The sequence below is a fragment of the Uranotaenia lowii genome, chromosome 2, assembly GCF_029784155.1.
Source record: "Uranotaenia lowii strain MFRU-FL chromosome 2, ASM2978415v1, whole genome shotgun sequence".
Classification (NCBI taxonomy): domain Eukaryota; kingdom Metazoa; phylum Arthropoda; class Insecta; order Diptera; family Culicidae; genus Uranotaenia; species Uranotaenia lowii.
In genome coordinates, this window is record NC_073692.1 from 366,771,402 (window position 1) to 366,787,652 (window position 16,251).

At 40.8% G+C, this 16,251-nt stretch overlaps 2 protein-coding genes and 1 long non-coding RNA gene across 12 annotated transcripts in view; 1 reads left to right on the forward strand and 2 right to left on the reverse strand.

The window, feature by feature from the left end:
* Positions 1–1,094: 1,094 nt before the first annotated feature.
* LOC129746781 (uncharacterized protein K02A2.6-like) lies at positions 1,095–4,136 on the reverse strand. The gene is made up of 2 exons (XM_055740661.1): positions 1,384–4,136; positions 1,095–1,305 (listed from the first exon to the last, which is right to left on the reverse strand). Exon 1 carries the CDS (start codon positions 3,835–3,837, stop codon positions 1,585–1,587), a length of 2,253 nt encoding a protein of 750 aa, XP_055596636.1. The 5' UTR covers positions 3,838–4,136; the 3' UTR covers positions 1,095–1,305; positions 1,384–1,584.
* On the forward strand, positions 1,102–6,095 carry LOC129746782 (uncharacterized). Its single transcript, XR_008737370.1, has 3 exons — positions 1,102–1,250; positions 1,399–1,468; positions 5,871–6,095. It is a non-coding gene; the product is annotated as an uncharacterized LOC129746782 (long non-coding RNA).
* A 933-nt stretch (positions 6,096–7,028) lies between these two features.
* LOC129747799 (uncharacterized) overlaps positions 7,029–16,251 on the reverse strand; it is a 63,405-nt gene continuing 54,182 nt past the window's right edge. For all 10 annotated transcript variants that reach the window (XM_055742154.1, XM_055742156.1, XM_055742147.1 and 7 more), the window contains exons 3-6: positions 15,269–15,468; positions 14,928–15,205; positions 8,173–8,345; positions 7,029–8,108 (exon numbers count right to left, since the gene is read on the reverse strand). In XM_055742154.1, coding sequence (XP_055598129.1) covers positions 8,020–8,108; positions 8,173–8,345; positions 14,928–15,205; positions 15,269–15,468 — 740 coding nt within the window. In that variant the 3' untranslated portion in view covers positions 7,029–8,019. The remainder of the gene's footprint in view (positions 8,109–8,172; positions 8,346–14,927; positions 15,206–15,268; positions 15,469–16,251) is intronic.

Genomic DNA, 16,251 nt, shown 5'->3' on the forward strand with positions numbered 1-16,251 from the left:
AGTTCTTATGCTTTATGGCCCTCTTGGTACGTTTATAGATAAAGCAGTCATAAAGTCCATAACACCTGCGTTCACTTGGAGTACTCGAACGACGAGTGTTGAGAACCATCTTTGGCGGCGTTCGGGTGAACGAAGTGTGAAGGCGAAAGATGAATCACTACTGATGATCAATCATAAATGAACAAGGAGCTCCCGCGACTCTACGGTAAACCCAGTAAGTTCAAAGTTTAATATTTTGGGAAATTCTACCAGGTTTACCTGACTTAAGGGGTGAGGTCTAACGGGTAAAAAAAACACCATTCTCACAATTTTTTCTAGAGCTATTGTTCAAACAAATGTATTCAATTTTTTTGCATTATACAAAGCATTGTTGAAAGAACATTTAGTAATTTTTTCGTTGAAAAATATTGAAAAATGAGCCGGTGACGGAGCACTTTCGAGGATGCCTTTTAGAAAACAGGATTTGCGGTGGACACTGTATCTCAGCACAGAATCATCTGAAGTCAAAAAATCAGAGCAAAATATTTTTAATAGATGTTTTTCTGGACCCCAACGTTTTTATTTTACTTAAAAAAAAATTTATGAAATTTTTGTGGCTGTTTGAAGTAAAAACTACGATTATTCACGAAAAAATCCGCCATTTTTTATCTGTAAAATCTTCCCAAAGTAAAAAAAAGAAAAAAGAAAAACGTTGGGGTCTGGTATTTTATATGTAGAAAACATATTCCAAATTTGAAAAGAATCGGATAAGTAGTTTTCAAATGACGATGTCCACGGACTTTAAAAATGTGCTTTCGAGAAAAACGCGTTTGAAGTTTCTGCTCTTGCTTTCTTGCAGTACTAGATGTAGAGTCCACTAAATAACTGCTGGATATGCTTTTATAATGGAAAACACCGACACTTTGACAACACCACTTTTTATTGTCCGCTTGGTTCAACGGTCGAAAACTAACTGCCTTTCGCGGCAACTGCTACACTCTTAATTCATTCCACAAATATATAAGTAAACATTACACAAAATGCACTCTCATTATTATTTACTAAAGACCAATTCATACATTCCTTCTTCTACCTAAAAAAAAATCAGTAGTCCATGCTTCATTGAGAAAATTTTATGTCAGTCCTATGAAGAAAATCTTGAAGGCAGTTTGGTTTTGCGTTTCGGCCGACTTGAAGTTTGGATTGGTTCATCAAGGGTATCCTCAAGGTCCATTGCGTCCGAGTGAAGACCAGGTTGGCGATACTGACCGGTTTGTGATGTCCCTGCTTCCGAAGATGAAGATGAATCCGAAATCGAATCTGATCCTGGAATGAAAGCTATTACATTAATCATGTCTTGAATGAAAAGAATGATTTAGGTGATTTGGATTATTTTAAACTTACGAATTCTCTTTTTAGATACTTGTTCCGAAATTGTTTCCTGGTCTGATTGAGAAGGCCACTTCCGCAAATGAGAAACTGGTCGATGGTATGTAATTCCTTCATCATTGCGTACAACCGTGTCTGTTCCGTTTCGTTCAACGACTGTGAATTTTTCTAGTTTAAAGTGCGATTCCAATTTTCCGCTAGCGTAGTTTTTTAGCATTATTGTATCCCCGACCTCAATATCGGACAGTTTCGCGTGACGGCGTTTGTCAGAGCGTATATTTTACCTTTCGTTTTTTCAATGAGGTCTTGCTCTCTTATTCCTTCATCACGAAACAAGTTAGGATCTGTTTTTAACGATGGCAAAAGGTCCTTAACCGGTCGTCCCGTCATCAATTCTAATGGAGCTTTTCCGGTCATCGAATGTGGCGTAGTATTGAACATGTAAACATAATTTTTCAGAGCTTTTCGCCAATCCTCATTGGTCGCCTTAGCAATCCTCAAAGCTCGTAAAATGCCCTGATTTTGACGTTCTACTAGCCCGTTCATTTGTGGCCAGTAGGGAATAGTTCGTACTAATCTGATGTTTTTTTCCACACAGTAGTTTGCAAACGCTTCGCTATTAAACGGGGGCCCATTATCACTTCGGATGGTCTCTGGATAAGTTTGCTCAGCAAAAATGTCTTCGAGAACATCAATTGTTTTGCTTGCATTCGTGCCTCTCATTTCTACGACTTTCAAAAACCGACTGTAATAGTCAACTAGTACTAAAAATGTAGAAAACTCTTTCGCTGAAAAAAAATCTATTGCTACTTCTTGCCACGCTCTATCAGGCATACTCTTGCGAAGCATAGGCTCAGGAGGTCCATCTATTCTGACTGCAGCACACCCAATACATTTTTGAATGCGATCCACAACGTCATGATCCATGTACGGCCACCAAAGCTTCTCCCTAAGAATTCTACGCATAGTGACTATCCCGGGGTGGCCACGGTGTGCAATGTCTAACGCTTTTAGTCTTAGGGCTAAGGGAAGAACTATGCGATCGTTTCTAACGAGGATTCCATCGATAATGCCAAGCTCTTTAGCAAACGCTGAATACCGAACGAGTTTCGGATGCCAGTCTTGTGACTCAATCGCTTTCATCACCTCACACAGTGTCTCATCCTTGTTTGTTTCCTTTTTTATTTCAGCCAACGATATAGCAGTCATCCCCTCACCTATGGCACAAAGAAAATGTTCGGATGGCTCGTCGAATGGTGTTTGTGATTCAGCACAAAGCCGCGAGAGGATATCAGAAATGTTCGTTGGCCCCGGAATATGCTTTATCTTGAAGTTGTAGGGCTGCAATCGCAAAGCCCAGCCCTCTGCACGAGAACAAGCCCTTTTTCCCTGTTGATGTTTTCCGCCAAAAATATATTCTAGCGTTTTGTGGTCAGTAAAAATTGTAAAAACCGTGCCGAATAAGAAGTGATAAAACTTCTCCACCGCCCAGACAACTGCGAGGGCCTCACGCTGCGTTTGTGGGTACACCCTTTCAGCTTTAGTCAGACCCTTGGAAGCGAAGCTTATGATCCTGGGAACGTTTTGCTTATTTCTTTGCGTGAGAACCGCTCCAAGCCCAACTGGCGAAGCATCCACAAAAAGCTCAATTGAATCTTCTGGATCGAAGAACCCAAGCTGACGGACGGTGTTTGATAGTTCAAATCTCAAATCGTTAAACGCTATCAACTGATCTTCCCCAAAAACCTCGACTTCTCCTCGTACAAATTTTCGTAAAGCTTCGGTTCTTGTGGACATATTGGGGATGAAATGTCCCACAAAATTGATCAAACCCAAAAAGCTCCGCACTTCTTCTTTAGTTTTTGGAACTCTGAAGTTTTTTATTGCTGATATTTTTTCCTCTGAAGGGCTGATACCACTGGCACTAACCTTAAAACCCAAAATTTCTAGCTGATCCGTTCCGAACAAACATTTTTCTTTGTTCAATTTAGCGTTGTTTTCTCCTAAAACATGAAGAACCTCCTGCAAGCGAGAATTATGTTCATCTAGTGTTTTTCCCGAAACTATTATGTCGTCAATGTATACGATCACTCCTTCTATACCAGAAAGCATCTCCGTCATGATTCGCTGGAAAATTTCAGGCGCACAGTTGATGCCGAACATGAGCCTTTTATATCTCATTAGTCCTCTATTTGACATAAACGTCGTTATTGCTCTTGAATCCGGATGTAGCTCCACATGGTGGTAGGCGGAAGTTATATCTAGCTTGGAGAAAAACTTAGCGCCCCTTAGCTTATTTAAAAAAGTGTCTATTTTTGGAAGGGGGTAGTGCTCACGTTGTATTGCCTCATTTGGATATTTCATGTTAACGCATAGTCTTATATCTCCTTTGGCTTTCGGTACAATGACCATCGGAGAAATCCATTCAGGGGGTTCTATAGCTGGCTCGATCACATCTTGTTCTAACATTTCTTGTATCTTCTTATCTACTAGCTGTTCTAGTGCAACAGGTATCCTAACCTACCTACCTAAGGGTCCAGCGCCGATTGACCGGCGCATAGGGCTGAGATAAAAGATCTCCACTGCTGGCGATCCGGAGCCAGCGTCTTCACTTGCTGCCAGCCAAGGTTCTCGTCAACTGTGCGGATTTCAGCGGCTAGACTTCGCCGCCACGAGCTTTTGGGCCTGCCTCTTCTTCGATGCCCATCTGGATTCCAGTCAAGCGCCTCTCTGCAAATCTCGTTTTCATCTCTTCGCAGCGTGTGCCCAATCCATCTCCACTTACGTTCCCGAATCTCGATTTCTAGCGCCTTTTGATGACACCGGCGATGAAGTTCAACGTTTGAGATCCAGTTGCCAGGCCACCAAGCGCGGATGATGTTCCGCAGGCACCGATTCACAAAAACTTGCAGTTTTCGCGTCGTCACCGCATATGTGCACCAAGTCTCACACCCGTACAGCAATACGGATTTGACGTTTGAGTTGAAGATTCGGATCTTAGTTCGTAGAGAGATCTGGCGTGACCGCCAGATGTTTCGGAGACTCGATCCGCAGGTAAGATATTTTTCGAGGAGGAATTTTGGGATCGACTGACAGTTTGACCTGAATGTTAGGGAACTTAGGAAAGCTTGGCAACTTTACTTCAACATTTTGAACATTTAGCCCTATTTTTAAGATTTTCAAATCCTCTGCCGTTCGCTTGCTAAGTAACGATTTTTTTGCTCCTTGAATAACGAAGAATTCCGAATAAATTTTGGGTTTATTTTCGTTTACGGTGACCCAAGCTTCAAAGCCACCTAGCACTTTCAAAGGCTGCTGACTAGCGTATGCAAGAAATTGCCTTTCACCCCCAATTCTTTTCTTAAAAATCTTCACATTATTTTTCAACAGCAACGACCATACATTTTCAGTTACTGTGTTGATTGCTGATCCCGAATCAATAAGAAACTGTACTGGGAAGCTATCAATCTTACAGATAATGTTTTCGTTGTCATATGATTTTTCCTAATAGGAAAAATAAAAAATAAAGAAATAATTATAAATAGGTCCAATTTTTTGAACAAATCGATTTATTCGTTAACTAGGTTAGTTTTGTATTAACCAATCAAATAGAAGATAAACATAAAAGATATTTTAAAAATACGACTACTGCATTACTCTACCTTAGGAAATATTTCGCTTTCGTTCAGGTGGGCTGTATTGTATTCTTTACGCTGATTTTCGTCTACATGGTTGGTCTCGCGTCTGCTTGGAAAATTTGGCCTCCTGCTAGAAACTTTGCGTTGAGTTCTACAAAATTTTGCAAAATGTCCGCGGAATCCACATTTGTTGCATTTTGCATTCTTCGCACCACAATCCCTTGAATCACTTTCATGGTCGGTAGAGCCACATCTGGAACATTCCTGATCCGATAGGGGTTTCCTTGTGCTAAAGTTTCCGAAATTTGTGTACCTTTGACGCTGTCTAGAGCTTGACGCCCTTTGAACTGCTGCTACATTCTCAGTTTCGGATACTGTTTTAAAAGGATGTATTTTTTCTTTTTGGTTCCTAAGAATTTCGCGATTCATAGCATAATTTATGAGCTCGTCTAGGTTCATTGTATTTTCTAAGCCTTTATCCCTGACGCGCTCGTCCTTTGCACCCATAGTTATTTGTTGCAAAATTTCTTTTTCCTCGCGGTCAGAAAAATCGCAACGGTTTCCTTGGGTACGCAGGCGCAAGATGAACTGGTTGAACGATTCATCGAAGGATTGTTTTATAGACCGAAAAACTTCCAGCTCAACTCGCTCGTTCCGCTTTCCAACAAAGAAGTGATTCAAGCGCTTAATCGCGTTGTCGTACTCCGGTACCTCTAGTGGCATCAATGGTACTTTAACTGGTTCGGGATAGATTTCGGTGGCAACTGGTCTGCAGTTGTAATAAAAATGCTGCAGTTTTCGGCCACCTCGAGCCAACAAGTATATAAATTTTTCATGTTGTGTTTCTATTTGTTTTATTTCCAGTATGAGTTCAAATGCTCTGTGCCACTCTTCCCACTCTCGACGGAGGTCTGAGGCATCCACGGCACCGTTGAATGGTTCTAGTGGCCACTGATCCATCTGCAACAATGGACATGATTAATGATAGAATGATCACGTGATAAAATCACTATTATGAATGGAAATAAACCCTCCAGGTGAAACGAAGATGAAGGAAAATTTAATGACAAGCCAGTTTCCATTTTTAAATAAAATACTATTCAACCCGAAAGGGAGTGATATTGCTTTATTTCAATTTTTTTTTTGTTAAGAAACATTTCATTCATATTAAGACACATTCAGCTCTTCAGATAGATTCTGGACTAGCTTATGTACTGCGCTTCAGTTTTTTCTAACCGGACTCGCATATTATTGCTCTTCGGTAATGATTACCGGACTAGCATAGCACTTCAAAACACAATTCCGGTTTAGCTTTACTTGCACTACGACTTTTGGTCGGTCTTGCTCTTTTGGTATGAACATTCATTTTTAATAGCACTTCGGAATTTATTTTGGACCTGCTTTAGCGCTTCGATTAAAACCGGACTCGCTTAATATCTAGTTCAGCACCTTTGCATTTCCAGCACTTCGATAGAGAGAATAATAAGCGCCCGCGGAGAAAATTAGCGCCCGCGGAGAAAATTAGCGCCCGCTTATGATTAGTAGACTTACCTTGAATGATCCTACCGACTGCGCCAAATTGTAGAGTCCACTAAATAACTGCTGGATATGCTTTTATAATGGAAAACACCGACACTTTGACAACACCACTTTTTATTGTCCGCTTGGTTCAACGGTCGAAAACTAACTGCCTTTCGCGGCAACTGCTACACTCTTAATTCATTCCACAAATATATAAGTAAACATTACACAAAATGCACTCTCATTATTATTTACTAAAGACCAATTCATACACTAGATAGGAGGAGATAAAGGCCTATAATTTCTACAGTTTTGCTTCAATTGACTTGAAAATTTGATACAACATTCTTGAAATGTTTTACAATAAGAAAATAAAAAAATAAAAAAATCGATTTTTTGAAAGTGTTAGACCCTACCCCCCCCTTAAGGAATCGTAAATGTATAATATGTTTTAGTAGTGTTTAAAGTCTTTCTTAGTTCGATATCAGAAAAAAAACTACATTTAATTTTATCTTAACTTTATTATCTTAAACTTTTGGTACAGGATCTTTGTTTTGTTTCAGTTTCATTTGTTTTCGATTGACATAAAGCATTTGGCATGAAGTAACAAGCAATAGTTTTTTTTTTTTGATCGTAACAATAAATCCAATTCTCACACGAGAATCATTAATTACTGAAACGAAATTTTGAATACAATGTTCAATAGATTTACACAATTAAGAAAAAAAATATCGCCTTATGATAAGATAGATTAATTTACACAGAAAACAAAACAACTGTATATATACAACAATTGCTCAGCAATATAACAAAAATGTATCAATGTTGAACTAGTCGATTAACAAGGTGCATTTTTTTTTGTTTTCTTTATTTTTGGAGCTATATTTAAATTTCTGTGGTAAGCTCTTCTTCACACACTCATATTTGCGATTTGACTAATTGCGTTGTGCGCTGTTGTTCAATTATGGGAACTGAACGGAAGCGTTAATAGAATTGAAAGTTTACATTACTTCATTAACGTTTCTGAATGGACGCACTTAACAGAAAGTCGATAGACCAATTAGCTATAGTTATTTTCGTTAAAAGTCACATATCGCTTAAAGAACTAAACACATAACAATCTGCTTTCCAGATTTTTTTTTTAATATTTTTTTGTAAGACACTAAGTATTCACTTTTCAGTTTGCCTCCTAATCCCCCTACGCAAATATATTATTGTTGTTTGAATTTAATATATTTTAGGCTAGGCACAACAATACACACTACTTTCAAGAGCATAAAACCCCGAGTGATTTTACACTTTATACTTAACTCAACTAATACTCAAATTGATCGTCGGTTTTCAGTATTACATCATAAATGGGGTCTTAGCTCAGATGTTTCATTTACATGCAGTGTGTATGTAAAGCGCTCGAATTTGAAAATCGCTTTGAGCGACTGACTATTGATTGGTTCCAAATTGTTTGCTACCAAACAACACCCGCCGGATGCTGTTAGAATCTGATCGTACTGGATAGAAGGGCTGCCAGCAGAGCGTACAGTAAGGCTTGTAGAGTTGATATTTTCAACGATGCTGCGGATGCTGCAATTAAAAAAGAAAATTGTTAGGATCATTTATTAAAATTTATACAATTGCGTGATCTTACCGCTGAAGAGCTTCTCTCTCCGTTTGGTGTAGTTCGTTCCGGGTATCGAGAGCTGGCACTGGATGTTGGCGTCCTTGCTGTTATCCGCTAGAACATGCTGCAGCAAAACATCGTATGATCCGTGAATGTTTTCCTCCGTTAGTGTTACTTGCTTGGTAATTTCTTCGTCAATGCTGAAAGGAAAAATTAACTGTTGAGTATGGTTTCACAGCATTTGAGTAGTGGATAGTTATGCAATGTTCTGTACTGATGGTCTCAAGATTGAAAATTTGCTGATTGTTCGGGAATGTCGTAATTGAGCTTGTGTCAATATGCCTAAGTGTGTGTCTGCAAGGCATTCTCTAGCCAGTATAGTCTTTCAATCGAAATTGGATAAAAAAATCCGAAGCGATTCCAATAGACGCCAAATATATTCTATTATAGTCTTTGTTCTTAAAAAGAACATATCCATGGCCCACCTTTCCAAAAATTTGACTTCGAGCTTAATTTAGGTTATGATCTGATGAAGCATGAGGAGTTCAGCTTTTAGAAGGAAACGTCAACAATCCTTATGCTGAGATTATACAGGGTGTCCCATTATGTCTAAGCACAATTTTGATACATCCCTGCTCATTCCGGATGACTTTCAAACAGCCGATGTCTGCTGTGTGTTGTTGTTTACAGTTAGCTTAAAATTCTATGTATCATAATGACGAAAATGGAAAAATGCTTACATTGAAGCGGTCCGGATATTAATTCGAAAGTATTGAGACGAAAGCAACTTGGTGAATAAAAAAAATTTGGACGGAAACCGGGTCCGATGGACAAAACTTTGGACCGGATAGTTGTGCGTGGTTATGTCAGTAACAAGACTGCCTCAGATTGGGATATGGCCAAAAAAGTGAGATCCCATCGCCGCACCGATCATCGTGCCAAAGAAAGATTGGATTTAAAGACATAAAGTCTGTTTCACATAGAATCTGGTCGCATCTTTTCATTTACTGCAGCGCTCCTAGTTGTCAAATCGCTGGTTCACTGGTGTTGGGAAAAAGTGGTAGAAATTCTGAAATTTTGAAAATTTTACCATGCAAATATGTTTTCAAGATCTTTGGGCGTTGTATTTTTTACCAACACTGTTTCTATTTCAGCCGTATGTGATAGAAATATTGCTATTTTTGCATCACAGCATGCGAAAATACAACACGTGTTGTAAAAAAAACTAGAAGGTCACAGATCTTGAAAATGTTTTTGCATGGCAAAATTTTCAAAATGTGCCGTAAGTGTCAAAATTTCTACCACTTCTTCCCAACACGAGTGAACTTGCTCTAAGTGTCGAAATTTCTACCACTTTTTCCCAACACCAGTGAACTTGCTCTTAGTGGTGAAAATTTCATCAAGATTGAAGCAGTCAGTCAAAAGTTATCGACGATGGAACGCGAAAGGCGAGAGAAAATTCTGCACACTCACGTAGAGAAACCGACGTGGTCCGGGGTAAAGATCGCGAAATTCCTGAATCATCCTAAATCGACTGTAAATTCGGTGCTGCAACGTTACCGGGAGACTCTTACGGTGGATCGAGCAAAACAAACCAGGCGTAAAAGTGGAACATTTGACCGGAAGCTGCGAGCAAAGGTAATTCGATCAGTTCACAAGAATCCTGGAATCTCCTTGCGTGATTTGGCGAAAAAGTTCAAGACAAACCACAGTACAGCTCGACGAATTTGTTTGCGAGAAGGCTTGCGGTCGTATCATGCGAGCAAACACCCCAACAGGGCGTTGAAACAAAACCTGGTTGCCAAAACCAGGGCAAGGAAGTTGTACGAGAAAGTGTTGACCAAGTACAACGGATGCATTTGATGGACGACGAAACTTACGTCTAAATGGATTTTGAACAAATACCCGGTAACAAATTTTACCTTGCGAAGCGTAAAGGGAATGTTGCGGGTAGATTCAAGTTTGTTTTCGCAGATAAATTTGCTCGTAAGTTGATGATTTGGCAAGGGATCTGTAGGTTTACAAAGTAGAATGTCTCCAGAAGAGGGTTTTGTCATTCATTCGATCCCACAAAGGTCTGGTGAAGTTCTGGCCGGACCTGGGAAGCTGCCACTACAACCGGGATGTATAAGGAGAACAAGATCAATTTTGTTGAAAAAAGTATCAATCCACACAACTGGGCAATAGTTGGGCAATAGTTAAGGGCAAACTGAAGAAATGTGGCAGAGCCATGAAAAAATCCGCTCAAATGGAAAAGTGGTGGAACAAGATGGCGAATGAGGTTACCAGCAGTACTGTGCAGAAAATGATGGGTGGTATCACAAAAAAAGTTCGAAAATTCATCCGGAAAGCTGACGTTTGATTTTTATGTATTTTTTTTCCTTAAAGTGCAATAAAAACTTTACAAAATGACATTTTTACTTTTGTTGCACGTTATTTCTTTGTGGAGAAATGATCTATTTTATCCAACCAGATTCTATGTGAAAAAGACTTTACGATCGCTTTTTGGAGCAGGCCGACGCCAGATCCGGCAAGAACACGGCGTTTTTGGCTTACAGGTTTTTTTGATAAATTACGCAACTTCTGGCAAGCACCTTATACTAAATATTTTTTCGTTCATGACCCCAGTTCGGAGCGGAAAAAGAGTGGTTTTGACATTTCTTTCTTGCTGATTGTCATCCACAGCAGGAAACACTCGCGGAACTTGGTGTGAAGTGATTTTTACTCCAGAAACACGTCTTTAATACGAGAAGGAAAATACGAAGTTCCCTGCCATTCATTGCCATCCGGGGTGTGATATATTGACCAACTGCATGTTCCCTAGGATGATCCAACAGGGGTATGTCCCGGAACCAACACCTTTGCCTTGGGGCTGAAATCGTTCCTTGGCTTACCAGGAAGTCCCATTTCAACTTTCAGTTCATTTGGTGAACCCTAAGGGGTCGCTGTACGTGGCTCAACGATACTCGATCATTGTTTCTAGTTAAACTGCAAAATTCACATTTTGGCTGTAATTTTTATGCATATGGGCCGATTGATCTACAACTTGGATATTCTTAATTTAGACATAATTTGACACAATTCTTTGGAGACTGTATGATGATACGAGATAGCGTCGTGTTTTAGGAAACGGAATACATCCTCGGAGACGAAACTATCATCTGGGTGACTCGTTTCAACAATCTGGGCGTTATTTTCAACCAACAGCTGGAGTTCAATACTCACACGAACTATGTTGTCTGTCGAAAAAGCTTTTCGAAGCCTTCGATTCTTATTTCGGATGGCCAATAACCGTATTTTCGCTGACATCTGGAACACTGAAACAGTCCCGGCCGACTGGATGCAGGTTATCCTCGTAAAGGTCCCGAAGAAAGAAGACCTGACCAAGTGCTGTAACAGGCGTGGCATAACTTTGATCTGTACAACTCTCAAAGTCCACAAGCTGGGTTCCGATCCGGATGATCATGTGTAGACCACATCACCACAATACGAATCGAAGCACAGTATGAGTCATTTTTGTGCAAGTTTCTGCACTATGGTGTATTTTTTTATCCAGTCCCGGTAACTGCTGGAGTGAGTCAGGGATGTATCTTATTACCACTACTCTTTCTCCTTGACGTGGCTGACGATATTGTTTTGCTCGCCCAAAGACAACAAGACATTCAATGCAAACTCGACGACCTCACCGAAAGCTCCAAGGCAGCCGGTTTCAAAGACCAGGTCGATGGAAATCAACGTAGAAAATCGTTTCAATTTCGTGGTAGCTGGGCCACAGGTTGAGAAAGGTGAGTGCTTCCAGTATCTTGGCAGCCCGATTACGCCTAATTATGGTAGGTAGGTACCAAGAAAGACATCGAAACCCGATCAGAAAAGCTTGAATCGCTGCCTGCGGAATATTTTCCGCGCTTGATGGCTTGGCAGCTGGATCTCAACCGTGGAACAAGATCGCAGGTGTCATCAAAAGGCGCTAGAAATCGATATTCAGAACCGTAGGTAAATGGAGATGGATTAGGCACACACTGCGAAGAGATGAAAACGAGATTTGCAGAGAGGCGCTTGACTTGAATTCAGGTGTGTATCGAAGAAGAGGCAGGCCCAGAAGCTCGTGGCGGCGTAGTCTAGTTGCTGAAACCCGCACAGTTGACGAGAACCTTGACTAGCAGCAAAAAAAGACGCTGGCTCCGGATCACCAGCAGTGGAGATCTTTTATCCCAACCCTATGCGTTGGTCAATCGGCACCGGACCCTTAGGTAGGTAGGTATAGAGTAAAGACTTCAAAGATTTCACTGCCACCTAGTCCGTTCCATTCTCGAGTGTGCTTCAGCTGTTTTGTGGCCTTTCCGCCAGAACGGAGCTGAATGAATCGAGGCTATCCATCGGCGCTTGATGCGGACGCACTACGACTATGAAAACCACTGCCGTCTCATAGACTTGAATACGCTTCAAGTCCGCTGAAATGCTACTCGTGCTTTAATTCTGGGTAACCAAGTACATGATCACTGAAGCTGATGAATGTGAAAGTAAACTTCCTCGATGAGGTGACACAAGAGGAAGAACCTCGAAATGCATTAGTCTCCCAATGTAGCTCTGCCAGGTGAGAGCAGACAATAAAGTTTTTTTAAGGTTTTATCAGTGACCCTTTACCATTCTTGTGGCATTCGTGTCTTAGCCTGGTCACGTCTCAACAAATCTTTAGCATACAAAGCTTTAACCGCAGCCCGTGGTGTAGAGGATTGCCTTCAAGTCTTTTAAGCCAACGGGTATGAGATCGAATCCCGGTCACGGCATACATAGTACACTTTCTGTGGGTTGGTGGTTTTAGCATTTGTAAGATGCTAGCCATCATATCCTCGAAAGATGTACGCTTAGAGTCAAGAAAAGGGAATCTCTTCGTTTCATTGAGATCCTATATGTGTTTGTGTTCGTTTTTCATACACATACACGGGGGGTGTAGGAGCAAACTATCAAGCCGCGCAGGTGGCGCTGAATGCTGCCCTGCATAAGGCACAGGCGTATCTATAACAATCGCTTATTCGTCGTTACGTTTTGGAGGGTCGATGTAGCGTCGAAGCAAGGTGCGAGTGAATTAACACAGCGAAAGGTGGTACACTAACACGGTCATTCGATGCCGGCTGAGACAGTTGAGTCGAAGTAAGATGGTTTCTCGTTGGGAATCATCCGAGTCGATACGCTAAGTTCCGAGCGTGGCACGAGACTAGGATAAGTATGTCTCTACCGGTACACGACGGGCACTTCAAGCTAACTCGAGGAGAGATCGGTCCTTGAGTCGTTCGTGGCCGCCCTCCATTAAAGGGTAGTGTAGAAACAATTCGAGGTGGTTACCAACGTCACAGGCCTCAGGGGAGTAGGAGGTATAAGTGGAGTAATATCATGGGTAGTTCTATAATGACCTCGAGTGTTTATGATAAGACGTCGGGTCTCGAGTCGCAAGAGGAGATATCAGGCCTTTTATCAACAAGAGGAGGGGTATAAGTTGTTACCTCGAGTCTTTACGAGGGAAGGTTAGATTTCGAGTCGAGGAGAGATCGGGCCTTGAGTCGTGCAGAGGAAAGGTATGTGTACATCAACCTCTAGTCAATGTCAGGAAGGGTCGGATCTTAATCGTAAGAAGAGAGATCTGGTCTCGAGTCGCTAAGAGGAGAGATTTATGTGGGAATCTCGAGTCATTGCGAGGAGATGTCGGTTCTCAAGACGTTAGAGGAGAGTTCAGACGTCGAGTCGTAAGGATGAAAGGTTTTGCAGGAAGTGGTCTGGCCTATGAGTATTGCCTTGGAGCGCAATAGCGCGAATAGGCCTTCCACTTTTGAAGCATAGTGTGTTAAACAGTTCGAGGTGAGAATTACTAAGTGTGCGGCTCCTGGTAATCGCACGCAACACGATTTTTAGGTACGGCAAACCTACTACTTCCTACATCCTACATCGCTGGGCGGAATGTATCATTACGTAGGCGGATGTTCAAGGCAGTACAAAGCCGCTGAGGTTCTGAAAACCGAAGTTTCTACCAAACTACACCTCAAAATATGGACGTGAACCCTACATGATTTCTTCACTGCTTGTACGTGTAACATAAGGAAAGGCGTAGTGATCGAGTCGGTTTTACATTCTTCGACCGGTCAACCTTCGACCCAATAGCTCCATAAAAAGGGTGAAATGTAGGTACATAAAACTTGATTGACGTTCAGAAGAGTGAATTTAAAAGGAAGATCTGTCTTAAAGGTTGTTTTTAGAGGGATGACCCCTCAAAGCATTGACAAGTGGATTTCACTCTATTCTATTCTATTCTATTTTTATTTATTTAAAGAGGATTTTAACCTTCGTGGTCATTTATCCTCTTTTTCGAGGAACTGGTTACATTTCAATTTTTAAAGCTTAATTTTTGATAATAAATTTGCACTTTGTAAAAATTTTACTAGCTTTTCTTCATTGGCTGGATGCAAAGCTTCTTCTATCCTATGTCCAATGCCGCTGGATTGTCTGTATGTTGCATATGCTCTACATTCTCCGATGATGTGTGAGACGGTGAGTGGTTCGTTACAAGAGCCAATTTCACTCTTCTATTCATAATACCCTCTAGGTTTTTTCTATCCTTCTATTCCTCTATTCGTACCTATATCATTTTCAGTCCTCCCATTCTTACTACTAGAAAAAAAATCATAGATCAAGTTGTAAAAATTCCAATAACCAGACACACGGTTATACCGAAAAATTCTAAAACACGAGATGAAACAATAATCATAATAAAAAAAGAACTAGATACTCACAACAGTGACAGCTCCGGCTTGGGGAAGATATCGCTCACCGCACAAGAAACCATCAGACTTCCGTTCGATTCCTGATGGTAGGTCAGATTGAACTCTGTCTCTGGCAGAATTATCTGCAACGGTGCACTCTTGGTTTCATTTTCCTCATACGTCTGCACCGAGCAGCTATACTTCCCGGTCAGATTGGTCAACGGGTTTGTCAACCGTAAGGCACGGTACTTCTGAAACCGATCATCCGAAACGGCATAGTCAGTATCGATGTGACCCTTGAAGTGACTCTAGAATAGATTTTCGTTTGTTAGGTTTCCAATAAGTTAGAAAATTCACGTTACGAATCATACAAACGCTACTGGTTTTTTGGACGGGATCCACTGGTAGATTTGCAGGTCGTTGTGCTTCCACTTTAGTACGAATCCCTTGGAACGGGTTTGGTCCAACTCGAACTCACAATCCAGGATCAGGTCTTCCGGTGGATCCTCACCCCGGGATATCACGTAGGACTGGGGCACATCGATGTTTGTGATCTGCAGGCATTGTGAAACTGACAAAAGAAACAATAAAAAACACAGATTAGAATAAAAAATTAAAAATGTAAACTATAGTTAAGTCAAGTTCGGTCTAGAGCTGTCAATCATCTCTGTTAATAATTCAAATCGGGTTTATTCAACGGATCGTTGATTAACACGCTCCTTTCCACATCAAATAAATCAAAATTGAAATGCACTGTCCATGAATGAGTACATATTCAACTGCAATGATGGATATGTAATGTGTTATGAATTATTTGATACAGGATGCATATTGAATCAAAAATTATATTATCTTAATCCGGACAAGCTCTCAGAACTTTATAGCAACTTATGAAAAATATCAAAATATCAATATTTTTTTATTCAAAGCCCTCACTTAAATGGTAATGTTACTCACTACTACCAATTCATTTTTTCTCTTGTCACTAGGATGTCTGTCTGTCCGTCAATCTTTCACTCAGCACCGGATCACTTGTATGCAAATGTGTGACCTACTATCAGATGCTAATTTATCCTAAAACTGAAATCCTGTATCAACAATGAGGGCGCGAAACGCGATTCAAATACACACATAAACCAAGTAATGTTTTTGTCGCGTTTCGATTGAAGTTTTACGCTTTTCCTCCGTTCAAATAAAAAAATCGGATCCCCGAACCACAGACAACAAAAAACCTAACCTCATTACTATGGCAGGTCCACTTGCACGGAAATGGGCCGGCACGAAGAAAGTATCGGCATATGAACTTGCGACCATTAACCAAGAAAGAACCGTCCGAATTTCGAATCTCACACAC